Source organism: Paroedura picta, chromosome 2, assembly GCF_049243985.1.
Source record: "Paroedura picta isolate Pp20150507F chromosome 2, Ppicta_v3.0, whole genome shotgun sequence".
Classification (NCBI taxonomy): Eukaryota; Metazoa; Chordata; class Lepidosauria; order Squamata; family Gekkonidae; genus Paroedura; species Paroedura picta.
The window spans coordinates 75,619,086-75,636,437 of NC_135370.1; the positions used below are offsets into that span (position 1 = coordinate 75,619,086).

The 17,352-nt window shown below is 44.8% G+C and overlaps 1 protein-coding gene across 3 annotated transcripts in view; it reads left to right on the forward strand.

Annotated features, from left to right (window-relative positions):
* LOC143829652 (aldehyde dehydrogenase family 3 member B1-like) overlaps window positions 1–17,352 on the forward strand; it is a 40,514-nt gene that overhangs the window by 5,583 nt on the left and 17,579 nt on the right. For all 3 annotated transcript variants that reach the window (XM_077320883.1, XM_077320885.1, XM_077320884.1), the window contains exons 2-3: window positions 158–254; window positions 14,659–14,749. In XM_077320883.1, the coding sequence (XP_077176998.1) occupies window positions 14,712–14,749 (38 nt within the window). In that variant the 5' untranslated portion in view covers window positions 158–254; window positions 14,659–14,711. The remainder of the gene's footprint in view (window positions 1–157; window positions 255–14,658; window positions 14,750–17,352) is intronic.

Genomic DNA, 17,352 nt, shown 5'->3' on the forward strand with positions numbered 1-17,352 from the left:
GGACTTTATTAGCCATCAATAGGTCAAGGAGTGTCTATTCCCTTCAGGGGGGCAGCATACTTTTAGTGTTGCCCGGCCATCAGTGGTCAGCTCCGGAGAAAATCGGCGTGGGACTAGTAGCGTTTCCTGAAGTGCACACCTGACTTGTTTCTCTCAGCGGGACCTCGCCACTGCTCCATCGGCAGACTCCTCGACTGAACACCTGCTTCAAAGGTCTCTATAAGGGAGAGAGAGAGGATCTCCAGCATCAAAGGGTGAGCATTCCTGCATTTAAAAGGGGGTGGGGAGCGTTTGTCCGTGGCTGTGAATAGTGAGTGACATGCAAAATTGCCTGCAAAATGAGAGCGGAGTACCAATTTGTGGTTCCAACCTATCACGAGACAGCTGTCCAAAGACAGATGATGTGCAAGTTGTTTGTCTTTCCCTTCTTGTTTTGAGACAGAGGGATCCCTTACCATGGTCTCTAGGGCAATTTCTCTTTGTGTCTGTCTTGTTGAATTATTTGAGAGCCACAAAACTCTGGTTTTAGGAGAGCTGGACCAGGTAGGGAGGGTAGGTTAGTACAGAGAGTCAACCAGTCCCGCTGACGAGTACTCCCAAGTCGCTAGGATGGGAGGAAAACTCCCCAGGAGCGCTATTAGAGTGTGCTTTAAAAAATTGAGAATCCTTATGTTTACCTAAAAAGAAAATGGCATTCTTCTTTCAAATCATGTGGCAACAGAATGATTTGGAGGAAGAAGCTGAATGGCCCCCGGAGGGGTCTCTTGATTATTATAGCCTTTTCCAATTGGACCTTTTTATGACTAAGGCAGGGAAGGATAGCAAAAAATCTTATGTGGCCCCTTTTTGGGAACAACAGGGAAAACCTAATTTGGCCAAACAAAATGGTCTTGAAGTCGCTCCTAAACCCCGGGCTGCCCAATTATTGTTAACTGCTAAAAATGATAAAGAACTCTTTCCACCACCACCTCCACCCCGAGAGGAAGAAGATGATTTTCCACTCCCCTACAACCCAATCTATCCTGTGCTCCAATGTAATTCTGCAGCTCAGGGTTCCCCAGCAGCATCAACCTCCAGGCCGGGGGGATCCAGGGAAACTGCAATTTCATCTACCCCTCAGAATCCCCTGATAACCTAAACCCCTGGCTCAGGAAAAACCCTCAATACCCTGCCTTTTTCAAGCAAAAGTAACAGAGAGAGATCACATGAAGATGAAAGGGGGGAGAGGACTCTTAGAAAGGATGGCCTGGAGGCTTGACCAGTCAATAGAAACTACTGAAAGTTACCATACTAGGTCTGGGACAGGGGGAGCCACAACAATGCCTCTGCACCAAGTGCCATCAAATGATGGGATGGTTTACATCTACACTCCCGTCACAACCAATGATTTATTCAATTGGCGAAGCAGCCTCCCACCCTAGCGAGAATCCCCCCAATCTTATGTCAAACTGTTTCAGTGGATTTCTGCCACCCATCGCCCCACAGTGGCTGACCTTCATGCACTACTGGCAGCTCTGCTGTCAGGAGAAGATAAACGCCAGGTGTTAGTGGCTGCTGAGGCAGAATATCATAGAGTCAGGGGAGGGCATGATAATTGGCTGGAGAAGGTTTTTACAGATCCCAATACTACCATAGATCCCAATAGAAATGAAGATGCTCAGGTTGACATCTGCAAATTGGGAGTCCCAAAGGCAGTACATTTCCATTGAGTGGGCCAAATATTACAGGAATCAAAAGAGTCTCCTACAGACTTTCTGGCTTGCCTCAAAGATGGCTAACCGCTGTTTTACAAACATAGATCCTGCGCGGCTCCCAATTCTGGGGCCAAGGGGCAAATCGGAAGGCGTGCTGCCTTCCGATTGGGTCCTCCACTTGTCAGTCCGAGGCCAAGGAGCCAAACTGGGGTTTTGATTCTGGACTCGGCCCACCCCAACCCCCCTTACTGTTTTATTTATACCACTCCTCGAGAGCGGTTTACAGATTCTATGATCCTGGAGTTTGACCATCTAGAAATCTTAGTGCTCTGGGTATGAAAACACTGAAACTAAACTTTGTAACATTTTGCTTATGAGTATAAGTGAGCATAAATGCATAGATAGACCATCTAAAAACACTGAAACTCTGGTTATGAAACTCAGCTCTGTAACCTTCTGCTTGTGAGTGCTTGGACAGAAATATTAAATGTTATTATTTTTATTACTGCTACTCTTTTGTGCACCTTTGACACACTATCCTTATATTTTGTTAAGGCCTCCCTGCCCTGGACAGGGTTAAAGTCTTCTTGTGTAATTCCATGATAGACTCTAGTATTCGGTGTGTGTGTGTGGGGTGTCATCTGCAAATCTAATGAGTGGTCCCTCCACCCCCTCATCCAGATCATTGATAAAAATGTTGAAAAGTACTGAATCCATGCTGCAACATTATCCCCGAGGAGGGCCAAGTCCTCAGACATCCCTTAGGGTCACACCACTTCTTTAGTGATGCTGACACAATTACAAAGCTGGGAGTTTGGCTAAATTGCTCTCCCTGTAAGGTAGGCTGCCTGAACCTAGCCCCCAGAACCCAGAGGCAGTTCTGGAGTCTATCAGGGAGTTATACCAGGAGTCTCCAACCCTGTCCAGGGCAGAGAGGCCTTAACAAAATACAAGGACAATGTGACAAAGAAGGCACTGGGAATTGTGGCACATTGAAGAAACAGACAACTATTAAAATATTTTGATTTTATTTAAGGTACACAAAAACAAGTTAAGAGTAGCAGAAATAAAAATAACAACATTTAATATTTCTGTCCAAGCACTTATACTCACAAGCAGAAGGTTACAGAGCTGAGTTTCATAATCAGAGTTTCAGTGTTTCTAGATCAGGGGTAGTCAAACTGCGGCCCTCCAGATGTCAGTGGACTACAATTCCCAGGAGCCCCTGCCAGCATTTGCTGGCAGGGTCTCCTGGGAATTGTAGTCCACGGACATCTGGAGGGCCGCAGTTTGACTACCCCTGTTCTAGATGGTCAAACCCAGTGATCCAAAGTGCAGACAGTTTCCAAGATATCAAGGGTGGTTGACAATGGGTAAGACAAGGTATAAAACAAAATTGGATTACGGAAAAGTCCAACATGGACCTTCCTAAACAGAGCCAATCAAATGCCTATGCCAATTAATAATTAAGCTAATGGAATCCTTTGTGCCAAGGTGGTAAGCTAAGGCAATGACCAGTCATGGCCTTAGCTTTAAAAGCTTACATCATTCGGACTTGCACCAACATAGGGTCAAGTTATCATGGGGTTTATTGGAGAAAGCTATGAAGAGAATTCCTTATCTTCAAACTTTCAACAAAGCACTAGTGTTAGGCCCAATAAAATTTACAAATAGACTTCAGTAAGAAAGAAAGTTTATGTTTGCACAAACAGGAGCAAAGCCTGGGTGTAAACTGCACAGAGCTTTTATTCCAATCCCAGGTCAATTCAGTCCCTGTCGTCTACACAGAATGCGATTTCCATTTTGATTTTGGGCAATTTAAATTTTCCTTCTGCAACAAGCAGGATTGATCCAGAATGATCCTACCTTTATTGTGCAATATCTTAGAGTACTTTTAACCCTCAATATTTTAAGAATGGGATTGAGAAAGCAGGCTATTTTGAATCTGGGCTCTGTTCCGTGGTAGAGAACCCCTGATTGGCCAAAGCTGCTCATGTGACAAGCTTGCCTTAAAGGAGAAGCCCCTAATTTCTCGCAACTTCTGTCGGTCTTGGATTTTTTACTCCCTCCTCTGCCTTCTTCGATCCTCTCCCCCCCCCCCGAGAAAAGAAAGAGGCTCCCACTCTGCTTGGATCCTCTTCCCCCCTCCTTCAAGAAAAGAAAGAAAGAGGCTGTGCTTGATTCCCCCCACCCCTTCTGAACTAACCTAACCACGTGGAGAACACTTTTCTATTTCAATTGGGGGGGGGGAGAGGAAGACCCGAGCTCAAATTGATATGAATTTAACAGGATTGACAATGGAATAAACAAAGTAAGTGCAGACTCTGCCCTAGCCTTCTTTTGTGAAAGCCAATACCTTACTCAGAACTTGCTAGTCCAAAGCAGTCTTTTATACAGTTCGTCCAGGAAAATTTGATCAGCTGACCTTCCCAAGGCATTCCTGGCCTGGGCTCACACTCTTTTCAATATACGCCCCAAACATTCAATTTCCATGCATGCATGTGCATTAAAATGAGCTCTAAGTCCACCCAGGGGCGGTGATTTTACTATGCTAATAATCCTAACTATACTTCTGCACAAGCATCTGTATCTGTGCCATCACCTTTGTCTTATGTCCTTATGTTTTCTCTGCCTCTTTCTTGTCTAACTTGTAATTTCAGTTGACATTTGACCTTATCTAATCATTGGTCTTCTGTTCTCGAAACCATTCTGTTTGCTGTCACACCAGCATCTTTCCTGTTATCAGGCAAAACTGCTTATGCTACTAAACAAGAAGTTCAGCTCTGAGCCTTCACTAGCTACTAAGCTTAAAGGTTGCAGATCCAAGAATCCCCAATAACAATTCACTTTAGGGTTTAATTGGAGACACTTACTTTTACAAAGAGATCAGTTTGAGGCCTACTTACAAACCAGGCCTGAATCAAAGTTTTAGAAACAGAAAAGTCTAAATGTGCAGAAAATCTTAGCACACACTAAAGAACAAAATAACATACTTTATAGGAAACAGAACAGATTACCAAAGGAAAGGACACTACTAGTTATCAGAAAAATCTGGAAAAAGATAGTTAAGCCAATCAAAGACAAGAAGGGAAACATTTGAAATAGTGGGAGGTCCCTAACCTTGCTATTGTACCTAGTTGTTCCCTTTACTGCCCCTGCAGGATTTTCCAGTTATCTGTCATTTCTTTTACATTAGATCTTGTATATTACAACATTTGTGAAACTGTCCCCATCATAGAGAGAGGGGCAGGAATGCCTAGTCTTGCTATGTGATGAGCCTGATCAGGTCCTCGTGGCTCTTCAAAATCTCCCTATTATGATACCCATTCCTAAGGAAGCTTCTTGTGGTTGCATAATTACTCCTCAATCACTTGAATATTGGGGTTTTCAGTTTTAATAAGTGCTATTATGCAAGATTAACATTCCAGCCCATTCTACATTGGAAGATTACACCATTTAGGTATGTAGTTTAAATTGGGTTTTGTGTATGTGGAAGGAGCTGGGCAGGTATGTATCTTCTGTCATGTGTTAGATTATAGAGGTTGGGTCAGAGGGCATCTGATGTAACTCACATCACATGTCTCCTGAAGTTAGGCCCTGAAGTGCTAATAAAGTAGGGCTGAGTAGGGTACTCAGTAGAGCCCTACTCCACCAGCTAGATGTCAAGAGTAGAGGAAACTGCTAAGGAATTAAGCAAATGTTACACCGCATAAGGGACAGGCTAAACAGCGCCAGGTGGTAGTCAGCTGGTAAGAATATCCTATAAAGAAGTTCTGCCCAGGTAACAAGGAAGGGCAGAAAATTTCCTTCTAGCATTAGTTGTGCTTGCTTTGGACCACCCATTGACACTTCGAACAACCAATTTCTTGTATTTCCACATATCATTTGACCCAACATTAGGCACTCCTTCCAGACCTTTCTGCCATTATCTGTGGCTTTTCCCATCACCACCACTTGAACTGATCCTCAGAACATGAATAGGGCACATATACCAGGAGAGTAACTGACTCATGAAATTCAACTGGTTCACAGACTCAAAGAAACATATGCATTATGTCAACAGTAACAAAATCTCTGCTAATGGATGACATCAGAAAACCCATCTGTGATGCTCAGTTCACATGAAAATGCCTGACTCTGAAGTAGACCATAAAGGTCCGTATTGTCAGCTCGGACTGATAGTGGCTCTTCAGAATCTCAGGTGGAGGCCACTCAAATAATCTGTTCCCTGATCCTTTTAACTGAAGATGCTGTGGACTGAATCTGGGACCTTCTGCATGTTGAGCAGATGGCTGACCAGTGAGTCTCAGCCCCTCCAGTTAATTCACATGGATGGAAACTGCAGAATATTATCCAAGGGCACAGCACTGGATGTTGGCCATAGCCTTGATATGCTGCTATCTTGTGGAAGTACAAGAGCAACCACTCAGAAGAGTTTGTCATAAAGCCTGGTATGTTATTGTGATCTAAGTTGTCTCAGGACACATCTATACATGACGGAAATCCAGGGTTTATTTATGTATTTATTTTTATAGCCCACCCCTCTTGAACCAGTCATCTCAGAGTGGGTTGCCACCATATAAACAATAAAACCATACAATAAATAATATATTCAATAATGCATTTAAAATTTCTATTAAAAACATGCAGGATTAGTTAAACTAGTATTAGACTGCCTTTTAGTGGGTATATGCAGAGCTGATAATCTGATGAAGCCCACTCACTCTCCAGGACGGAGGGAAGAGTATAGGAGGAGAAGCCCAAGTTGTATTCAAGATCTTCCATGTGTGTTGGCCACGACCATAGACTTGGCAGAAGAGCTCTGTCTTGCAGGCCCTGTGGAACGATGCTGATTCCATAAGGGCCCTGATGTCCTCTGGGAGCTCATTCCACCTGGCAAGGGCCAGTGGCAAAAAAGCCGTGGCCCTGGTTGAAGCCAGTCACACTTCTTTCAGTCTGGGGATTACCAGTTGATTTGCTGTAGCTGATGGGAGTGTTCTATGCAGGATACGACCCACAGTAATGGTTTTAAACTATGTGAAGAATGGCACCAGCTAGATGTCAAGAAAAGAAATTCACAGCTGGAGTAGTTCAGCGGTGGAATATGCTGCCTATGAGGTGCTGATTTAACACTGGCAGTCTTCAAGCAGCAGCTGCTCAGATACTTATCCAGGTAGAATCCCATGGTCAGAAAAACTTAAGGAGATGGAAGTTTAAGAAGGTTGACAGTTTTTCAAAAGTAAAATACTGAAGGCACAATGACAGACCATTCCCTTGAGAAGGAAACTGAAAGAATTGAGTAATAAAAAATACTCATTTAGGAAATGGAAGGAGGAATATAAACAAATAATCAATGCATGTAAGGAGAGTTTTAGAGAAGCTAAAGCTCAATATGAGCTTAGGCTAGCATGAAATACTAAAAACAACAAAAATAGTTTCTTTAGTTATAGTCATAGGAAGAAAAAGAATAGGGACATGGTAGGGCCATTGCTGGGAAGAAAAAGTGACATTATAACAGGTGATGAAGAGAGGCTTGAATTGCTCAATTCCTGCTTCTCCTCAGTCTTCTCTTCTGAGGAGAATCATGCTCTACGTGGCAAAATCATTTAGCGTGATGAGGGACGGGAGTTGTGACCTAATATCACTGTAGAGGTAGTCCATAAACACCTAGTTTCTTTAAATGAAACAAAATCCTCTGGGCCAGCTGAATTGCATCCAAGAGTACTAAAAGAACTCGCCTATGTAATTTTAGAGTCTCTGTCCATTACTTTTGACAATTCTTGGAGAACAGGTGAAGTGCCAGAAGACTGGAGGCAGTCAAATGTTGTCCCCATCTTCAAGAAGGGGGAAAAGAAGGATCCGGATAACTACCAACATGTCAGCTTGATGTTTATACCCGGGAAAATTTTAGAACACACCATCAAACAGTCGGTCCTTGAGGAGTTAGAGAACAGGTGACTATAATTATTTCAAAGGGTTCAGCTTCAGATGAGTACCCTTGAGACACCTCACCACGGCCTCAAACATCTGGATAGTGAGTCTGGGGGTCATCTGGTTGAATGTCTATCAGTAAAATAGAGCTGGGTATCATCAGCATATTGGTGACACCCAAGCCCATAGTTTCATATCAGTTGAGCGAGAGGGCACATGAAGATGTTAAATAATGTCAGGGAGAGAACTCCACACTGAAGTTGGCAGAAATGTGACTGGTTCTTCCCAGATGCATCCCTTTATTCCTGACTGTGGAGAAAGGGGGTATCCCATTGATGGGATCCTAGTGTCAATGAGGCATAGAGCAAGTAGCTCATGGTCTAATACAAGCAGTACTCACCTGCTCCAGTCCAGCTCTCTCTGGAGACTGTCCATTAGGCTGACCAGAGCAGCCTCCACTCTGTGGCCAGGATGGAAGCTGGACTGATATGGGTCAAGGAATGAGGCTTCATTCAGGTATGCTAGCAACTGGTCCATGCCCATGCTGAACCACCTCCTGTAGGACCACAAGAGCAGTAGCCAACTAGGTTGCATGCATCCAGTGATGGTTTCTTCAATAGAGGGCAGACCACTGCCTCCTTTTTACTGTCTGGGAAGGTCCTGGTAGAGAGGGATCAATTTATTATCTCCTGAAGCAATCTTCCCACCCTCTCATCACCTGTTTTAAGGAGCCATGAAAGAAAGGGATCTAGAGTAGCGATCCCCAACCTGTGGGCCTTCGACTAATTGGAGGTGGGCCCCGAAGGACGCCTTCTCCCCTCCCTGGCCCTTTACTTCATCCCCCCCGGCCCTTTACAACACACTTCGGGTGTCATTGTCTCCCATCACTCCCAGATGGGACTATCTCGTTGCAGAGAAACAAGCTCAGAGTTCCCATTGATTTGTCATTGTCATGAGTTAAAATTTCCATGAAAATAAAATGTTCCTTATGTTCATTGTTGTGGCGTGTCTGTATCTTATTTTGAAGGGATGTTTAAACATTACCATAGCGATCAGAGAGCGTTAGGGCAGTGGTTGAGAGTAGAGGAGTAAACTACCCCCCGCCCACCAGGCCTCAGTAAAAGGCGTTGAGTGGTCCCCAGTGAGTGGTCCCTGGCGTTGAGTGGTCCCCAGTGACAAAAAGGTTGGGGACCACTGATCTAGAGGACAGGTGGCAGGCTTCACTGAAGCTTGTTAACCTGTCTGGTCTGGGTAAGTGGACTGAAGTGATCTAAGGTTCTCTCTGAAGGCAGCCAAAGGGGCCTCTAGGTCATTTATTGTCTCAACTGTTGAGGAAAGGTTGCAGCAGAGTTGTGAGATCTTATTTGTAAAGTAGCTCGCAAAGGCTTATACCCAATTTGCTAAGGTTTGTACACCCTTCTTCCAGGGCAGTAATTGACTGAATTAACATAAATAATTAAGCTGGGTGTAAGCTTGTGGACACAATAGAGGCAGATTAGAGTATCTTAGCCAACTTCATCAACATCTCAAATGCTTTCATAAGCATCCTATAAGGCAGTGGTTCTCAACCTGGGGGCCGGGACCGTTTTGGGGGTCGAACGATCCTTTCACAGGGGTCACAGCAGGGTAAGCTTGGCCAGGGGGGGGCACCACCACTGTTGTCGCTCCTCATGAAGGCACCATCTGTCAATTTATATGCAATCATTAACAATGGATCTTCATGCCATTGGTCAGTTTCAGTTTAATTTCTGTGAAAGAACACTTGCATAATTTTATGGTTGGGGGTCACCACAACATGAGGAACTGTATTAAAGGGTCGTGGCATTAGGAAGGTTGAGAACCACTGCTATAAGATGTTCTCATTGATTCATTGCGAGTTTTCCTCCAAACTCACTGCAGTCATCTCACCTCCAATTTCCTTCAGTGCAACTTCTCTGTATATCAAGGGGCTGTCTTAGGTCAGCAGAAAAGACGAGGTTGGGAAGTGTTCATGTTGATGGCAGTCGACATCTGGCTTTACCAGTCATCAACTATCTCACTAGCATTCCACTTGGAGGATTTGGGTCCCACAGAGCATTCAGTAATCCATTTGGATTCATAATTCTCCATGGGTGGGCATAAATATGCCCTCCGCCCACTGAGTCAAGGGCCAGGCCTTCAGGATATAGAGGTCTGACCATGGGACTGAATTAGTAGCTATTAGTTCCACTTCCAGACAAAAGTGCACTAAAGATCAGATCCAGAGTGTGGCCTGCCTGATAGGTAGGGCCAGTAACAAATTGTGAGAGCCCAAGCATCACCATGGATGACATTGGGTCCGGATCTGAACCAGAGGCAGGCACTTCTGGAGATTCTCACACACTTACCTTCCCCACACACAGCTTTTCAAGTAAGAAAACAACTGGGATTTAGACATTTTAACACGTAGTGCCTAGTTTTGCCATGTTGTGAGCCTGAACAGGCACTCATGGCTATCTAAAATCTCCTTTTTATGTTACCTGTTCCTGGAAAACTCCTGGAATCTTCTTCTGGTTGCCCCATTCCTTCCACAGAATATTGCAGTTTTAATGAGTATTATTCAGGAAGATGAAGGTTCCAACCTATTATATGTTGAATGATGGATATCATTTAGGTAGTTTAAACTGGGCTTGTGTATGTGGAAGGAGCTGGGCGGGCAGGCCTCTTTGTCATGTGTGAGATTACGGAAACCTGATACCTGGGATTTTGAGCTAACCATTTTATTCCAGCATCCAAAAGAGAGAGGGAAATCCCCAAACATCTACTCGCCACAAGGAATAACTATTCCACTATAATTCCCTCCAAAGTAAGATAAAGCAATCAGAAAGGATCAGGACAGCTTTGAGAAATAAATGAAGAGAATTAAGTTGCAAGGCGGAGTTCTTGTGTATATATATGGAAGGGAAGTTCAGGCTTTCTAGCTGCACTCATCAAGTTCCTGTGTAGAAAATGTTCCTCTTTGACTGATTCTGCATGGCAGTGGCTGTGCTGGGCCTCTGCTGGTTGCTAGTGCTGTGGTAGCATGCCCTGCCACATCCAGAGAATGCATGGGGGAAGGAATCCCCCGGTGCATGCAGATTGCCCTGACATTGTGCATACGCATGTGCACCACCAGGGCTGGGAGGGCCTGCTGCACCGCATGACACTGAAAGCAGCAGGAGGGAGTGGGGGGCACAGGGGCCCCACCACACGCTGGTGAGAGGGTGGCATGCTGCTCTCCCACCATTGTGGTGTGGGGGTCCACCCTGGTCAGCTCTGTGGCACTGACAAGGGCATTTGGTGTCCCTGCAGAGCTACTATCGTTTGTCCATTATGCATGGGGCTGGGCCGGCAGAGCTACGGATGGTGACTGCGATGTCTTACCATGGGCTATCCAGGGCTCTGTTCCAGGCCCGGGCCAGGATGGTGGCAGCATCATGCACAGTCGGGGATTAGCCCTACTGCTCTGTCGCCTACACCCCGGACTACCCAGCCTGTAATTGGTCTTTTATATGAGGCTTCTGTTTTTTTTCATGAGTCCCTCCACTGCCCTTTCTGCCTCTGATCACAATTCCATCAGTAGAGCTCACCTGCCTTGTTCCCCTGAGGGGTTACCATTCATCCTCACAGTCATATCCTCCATATCCCTGTGGTTTTGGCTGGCACAGGTTCATTCCCCACCACATCTTTTGCAATCTCAGTCAACCCCAGGTGGTTTTTGCCAGCAATGCCACTAAGTGCACTGAGAATAAGGCAGTGGCGAATCAAAGGCCAATCCTAAAAGTACAAATAAGCTTTTCGCCTCCCAGTTGCACCCAGAGCCAGCCAGAGCCAAAGAAGGATGGATACAACTGCAGCTATGGAAAGAGGTACCAAAGAAAAAGAATATCCAGCCTTTTTGTTGTAGAGGGTGCCTCTTGTCAGCCTGGCTAGATTGGCCACGTGACAAGGGGAGGGGGTAGAGATTCATATTGGTATAGAATGGGGTCAAGTGTGTGGATGAGGGGATGTTCTATATTTTAGGAATCAAACAAAAACATAACTTTTGCTCTGTCACAATGCCACCACAAATGCATAAACTCTGTTTTTGACCAGCAACAATCATTTGTTTGCTATATATTTTTGCGATTTCAACCACAGATACATGCCATGAATGAACCATTTTACAGGTTTTCTCTTTAAACAATGTTGAAATGAATAACAAGTAGCCTTTGGTAAAAAGGTAAAGGTAAAGGTAAAGGTATCCCCTGTGCAAGCACTGAGTCATGTCTGACCCTTGGGGTGACGCCCTCCAGCGTTTTCATGGCAGACTCAATACGGGGTGGTTTGCCAGTGCCTTCCCCAGTCATTACCATTTACCCCCCAGCAAGCTGGGTACTCATTTTACCGACCTCAGAAGGATGGAAGGCTGAGTCGACCTTGAGCCGGCTGCTGGGATCGAACTCCCAACCTCATGAGCAAAGCTTTCAGACGGCTGCCTTACCACTCTGCGCCACAAGAGGCTCATGGTAAAAAGGTAGGATCATACTAATGGACTTTTAGCATGTCCTAATGATTTTTGCCATTTTTTACATGATTAAGGGGCTCACCACTATTGGTTTCTAACAAGTATTCATAACAAACCAATATTCTATTTTGCTTTTGTTCAAGGTATAAATCAAATCTATTTTTGTCAGCAGCTACACAAGCATAAATACTGAAACTGAAAGATGTGACAGCCAATGATCTGACTTAGTATTTCATAGGGAACAACTGTGTTATCTTGTTAAGTTGTAAAAGCAATATAATTTATTTAATTTATCAAGCTTCCAGTTACAGCACTGCATTTCATACCATCCAATTGTAATGCTTCTTCTTCTTTTTATTATTATTATTATTATTATTATTATTATTATTATTATTATTATTATTATTATTATTATTATTATTATTATATTTAATTTATTTGCCGCTGTCTCCTTGAGGGCTCAGGGTGACTCACAACAGTACAGGTTACACAAGTCAGTCAGTCAGTATGTTTATTCGGTCAATTGACCCATATAAAAAATACATCTGTAGAAACTGCAACAACCAATCACAGAAGTTAATAAATATGATGTCATGAAAAACAAGAGTATTGCTACATAAAAATATTAAGATAATAAAACAATGTTAAAAACAATGCATTGTTGGAAACAAATATAATGTTATTGTGGGTAGGGGGGAAGGTTACAACATGTAAAGAAGAAGGGGGAAGAAACCTCAAGGAAGTTAACTACAGAGACAAGGAATCAATACATCTTCTTGAACAGTCCATTAACCCAAGTGATAAGATGGCATTTACCTATCCATTACTATAGTTCGGACATTCTTTTCGATCTTATTCTAGTAGAAATGTAAAGGAATTTAGCTACCATGTTAGAAATAAGAGGATCTTTATTCTTTAGCAAAAATTTAGCGTGTCACCATTATGGGATGATATGTCTAGTGTAATGGGATAGTAAAGGTAAGATTAGATATTTTCGGATGCTTTTTTTTCATAAAAAGGACACTATAGTAAGATATGTGAAATTGTCTCAGGTTGGGCATTATCACAGGGGCATAAACTTAGCTCCTGCGGATGATTGAGAAACCTGCCCTCAAGGGAGACTGAGGGGGACGTGCCAAAACATGCTCTTGAGAAGGCCCAGTGGTATTTTACTATGGGGATGTTTGTGAGTTATGGAGCTGGAGTATTTCCTGACCATCCTTTCAGAGTGCTATACATCCTAGGAAGAATTGTGAATTCCTCCTGAGCAGGTTACACAAGTAAAATAAAGTATAAATTTAAGAATTCAAATTAATTAATAAGTTTTAAAACATTAAAACCAAAAAACTGAACACTAGATTGCCCAGTTCTATCCTTCCTGTGGGGGAAGGCAAGGGGAAGAACCCTAACTGGGAGTCTAATTCGGTGGATTTCCAGCAGGGAAGCCACCAACCATAAGTCTGGTGGAACGACTCGGCAGAAATGATTAAGATCCCACAGGGCTTTAAAAAAAAAAAGGTTTTATAGGCCTATATACAAAAACCAACCCAGCAAAACAACAGAACAAAACCATCTGTTTACACGTATCGGCATAAACCATCACAATATATTATTGTTCCAGCCAATAAAGAACAACACAAATGGCATTTTAATATACTAGAATTAAAGCCCTTTGTAGCTGATACATGGGCACTAGTGGGGGGAGGGGGAAATAGCAAAGATAGAGGGAGGGAGATAGAAAGGAAGAGAGTGATTAAAATAGAGAGAGCTTGACATTGGGAAGAGTAAGGGGAAGGGTTGTCCAGTCTATAAGGGCATGAGGTTGAATATGTGTGTTGTGTGGGAGGTTGTCGTGGTGTGGTGACAAATGAGGGTATGGGTGTGGAGAGATGGATGTCAAGAACCTGTGGTTTGGAATGTGCACTGAGTGTGAGAGAGGACTGATCTTTGGGAATTGTGGCATAGTGGTTACAGATGAGCTTTCAAGAGCCATGTCTTCAGATATGTGAAGGGAAAATCAGACTGGAGACTCTTCTTAGGGGGAGATTACATGGCAGCCAGTTCCTCCCAGTCTGCATTCAACCTCATTTCCCTTCTTGTCCCCCTGCCCTAATATGCACGGGGTAGTCACAGTACACAGGTGTCTACCCTGCTCCTTCTGTCTCCATTTTTTTACTGTTGAGAAAATGTTATTGTGGAAATGTGACATCTTCCACGCTCCATAGGAAGAGGTAGTCATCTATGGTTACAAGCCTAAATCAGCAAGAGTTTATGTTAGACAGCGCACAACTGATTTACTGTTTTATTATTGATTTCTAGCTGGAGAGACTGTAGAAGGTGCTGCGTCATGGCACTTTGACTTGAGACAAAAGCAGGAGGTCCAGGAAACTCCAAGAAACACCCAGGAAAGTTCAGGAAATGTCAGTGAAAACAAACAGAACACTGTTGGTGCAAGAAAGTCAAGCGTTAGACAAAAAGTCAATCTTTGGGAATTTTCCACCCAACATGATGCAAGTTCTTCCCACGCAGGTTCTACAAGACAGCAGGATGCAAAAGAACAACCCCAATTCAAGGAAGTTGTTATGGAATCTGCACATAAGGAAGACGATTCTTCATCTAGGTAAGGAACAGCACGGAAGGCCACTCCTCCACAGAATCACTGTGGGTGCCAATAATGGCTCCAAAAGTGTTGGTTCCCTGACCAAATCACTCAGGCTGATCTTGAGATGGGAAATGAAATCAGGAAGCAATAATGAGGGGTGACTTTAACAACCCTCATATTGACTTGATATATATGTGTTCCAGTAACACCACAGCGCTAAAATTTGTAGATGAGAATGTCCTAGAAAATCTACTCATAAAACTGAGAAGCAGGGAATGGAATCTGAATTTAATCCTCAGTGGTGCTGCCCTAGTATTACTGCAAGATGTGGTGGTGGTTAAACTCACTGGAAATACTGATCAAAATGGCATCAAATGTGATTTACACATGGGAAAGTGCCAGGGAATCCATATTTATCTCTGAAAGGGGACACTTCTCTAAGATTTCATTTCATTTATTTATGGTCATTGATCAGCATACCAAAACAAAACACCCCAGTAACAATCAAAGCATTCTAACAACTAAGTCCCTCAACATCAGCCAAAGATTATCACACCCTACTGGCAATAACAGAACTTTGCTACTGTATAAGGAATAGAATTATCTTTAATTACAAAAAAGGGGTTAATTAAAATATCATCAGGTTATCTAGAGAACCTAAATACAAGGCAAAATTAGACTACTTCTGATATCACTATAAAAATCACAATGCAATAGGCTATGATCAAGAGATTTAATTGTACCCAAACGGCAAAGACTCAAACAATCCTCCATAGGCATGTGCCATAATCTTCCACTAGCAGTGCTGATGGAAATGCATTGAACTGAGCTCTTGGAAAAGCACAATGGAATATGGAGGAGGTGATATGTGTGAAGTATGATATAGTGGGAAATTTTTCCCAAGACTTTAATAGCCTATACTAGAAATTAAGCCTCCTGTAGCTAAAATACAGTGGGCGATAGTGGCTTGGGAAGAATAAGGGAGGAAAGGAAGGTAGAAGAGGGAAGGAGGGATGGGAGTGAGAAAGGAGGGCAAGGGATGGGTGAAGGAATGAATAGAAGGGAGAAAGGAAGGAAGGCAGAAAGTCTGAAAGACAGGAAGGGGGAAAGAGAGCAAGTGAGAGGGGGAGAGAGAGAGGCAGGAAGTAGATGGAGAAGTAGAGGAAGTCAGAAAGGAAGGAAGGAAGGAGGGAAGGAAGGAAGGAAAGTAGGTGGACTTGGAGGGGAGTGGGGGAAACGGAGGGGTTTTTTTAAGGGTCCGTGGGAGAGGAGTGGCAAGGGAGGAGTGGTTAGGGGGGTGATTGGCAGGGGAAGAGCATGGGGTAGAGAGGGGGGGGTGCGTGGTTGGGCATTTTGCAGGGGCAATTTTTTTGGGGGGGCAGCAGCAGACGGCGACATGTGGGTGGGTGGCTCAGGGGATCTGCAGGGGAGGGGAGGAGTGCGTGGGCGGGTTTTGGCTGTGGGGGGTGGGAGACAGCGACAGGTGGGTCGGTGGCTCGGCGGCAGAGGGTCGGGAGCGCAGCGGCAACTTGTGGGGGTGGCTGGGCAGGGAGACGGGCACGTAGGGTGGGAGACATGCTGGGTGTGGTGGTTGGGAGTGGGGAAACCGCGGTGGTTCAGCGGTGGTTCGGGGGGGCAGAAGAGCTGGGAGGGCAGGTAGGTTGCTGTGCGGGGGTGGCGTGGCGAGGGGCTTACCTTGGCGGTAGCGATGGCAGCAGGCATGGCGGCCAACTCGACAAGGGCGCAAGGTGCCCCTTCCCGGGTGGTGCCACCCCCCCCCGCTGGCTGCAGGAGGTGGCCGATGGCGGGCAGCAGGCAGCTTGCGGTAGTAGCCGCGGCAAGGGGTGAAATGGCGGCCTGGGGGGAAGGCAGGCCGAGAGGCTCAGGAAGGGCTCCCCTGGTCAAGTTTGTTGCTTGGTGGGAGGAAAGGATCAGGGCCTGCTCCTTTCCTGAAAGCACCCTGCTCAGCGAAGGTCCCTGGGTCGGCGGCGGGAATGAAGCAGGGCCGCTGCGTCTTCGACGCGGCGTCCCTGCTCCTTTCCCTGTGTCGAACCCTGTGAGTGGCCAGTCCAGGACGGGCCAAGTAGCCAATGGGGAGCTGCGCTGTGCCACTTGGCCCCCAAGTGGCAGAGGGGCAAATCAGGGGCCGCTTTGCAGCTCCTGATTTACCCCTCCGAGTTTTTATAACAGACAGGCTCCGCCCCTTTCTCCTCCCACTTAGCCCTTAGGGCTTTATTAATACCACTCCACAGGAGCGGTTACAGATGGGCTTGGAAGGAGGGCCATCACATCTTGAAGCTCAATATCCTAAGTCATTGATAAACCCAGTATTGTGCTGGCCTATATCCCATTTCTAGTAGTTGACCACGAGCTACACGAGCTTTGAGAAGCTTGTTAATTATCTCTGTGCACGAGATGGGTTTGGGCTGACTGACAGGACAAAGGGAATAAAACCTACAGGTTAAAGATAAAGTCTCAGTCAATAGTTAGTGACTATCCATCCAGGCATTTTTTCCCTTTTCTCCTTCTCTTCCTAATAACTTCTTCCCAGCTGTTATTTTGGTTTCTGGGGGTGCTTTGGGGTTTACTGTTTCTTTTTTCTCTATGTTCCTAAGCCACGA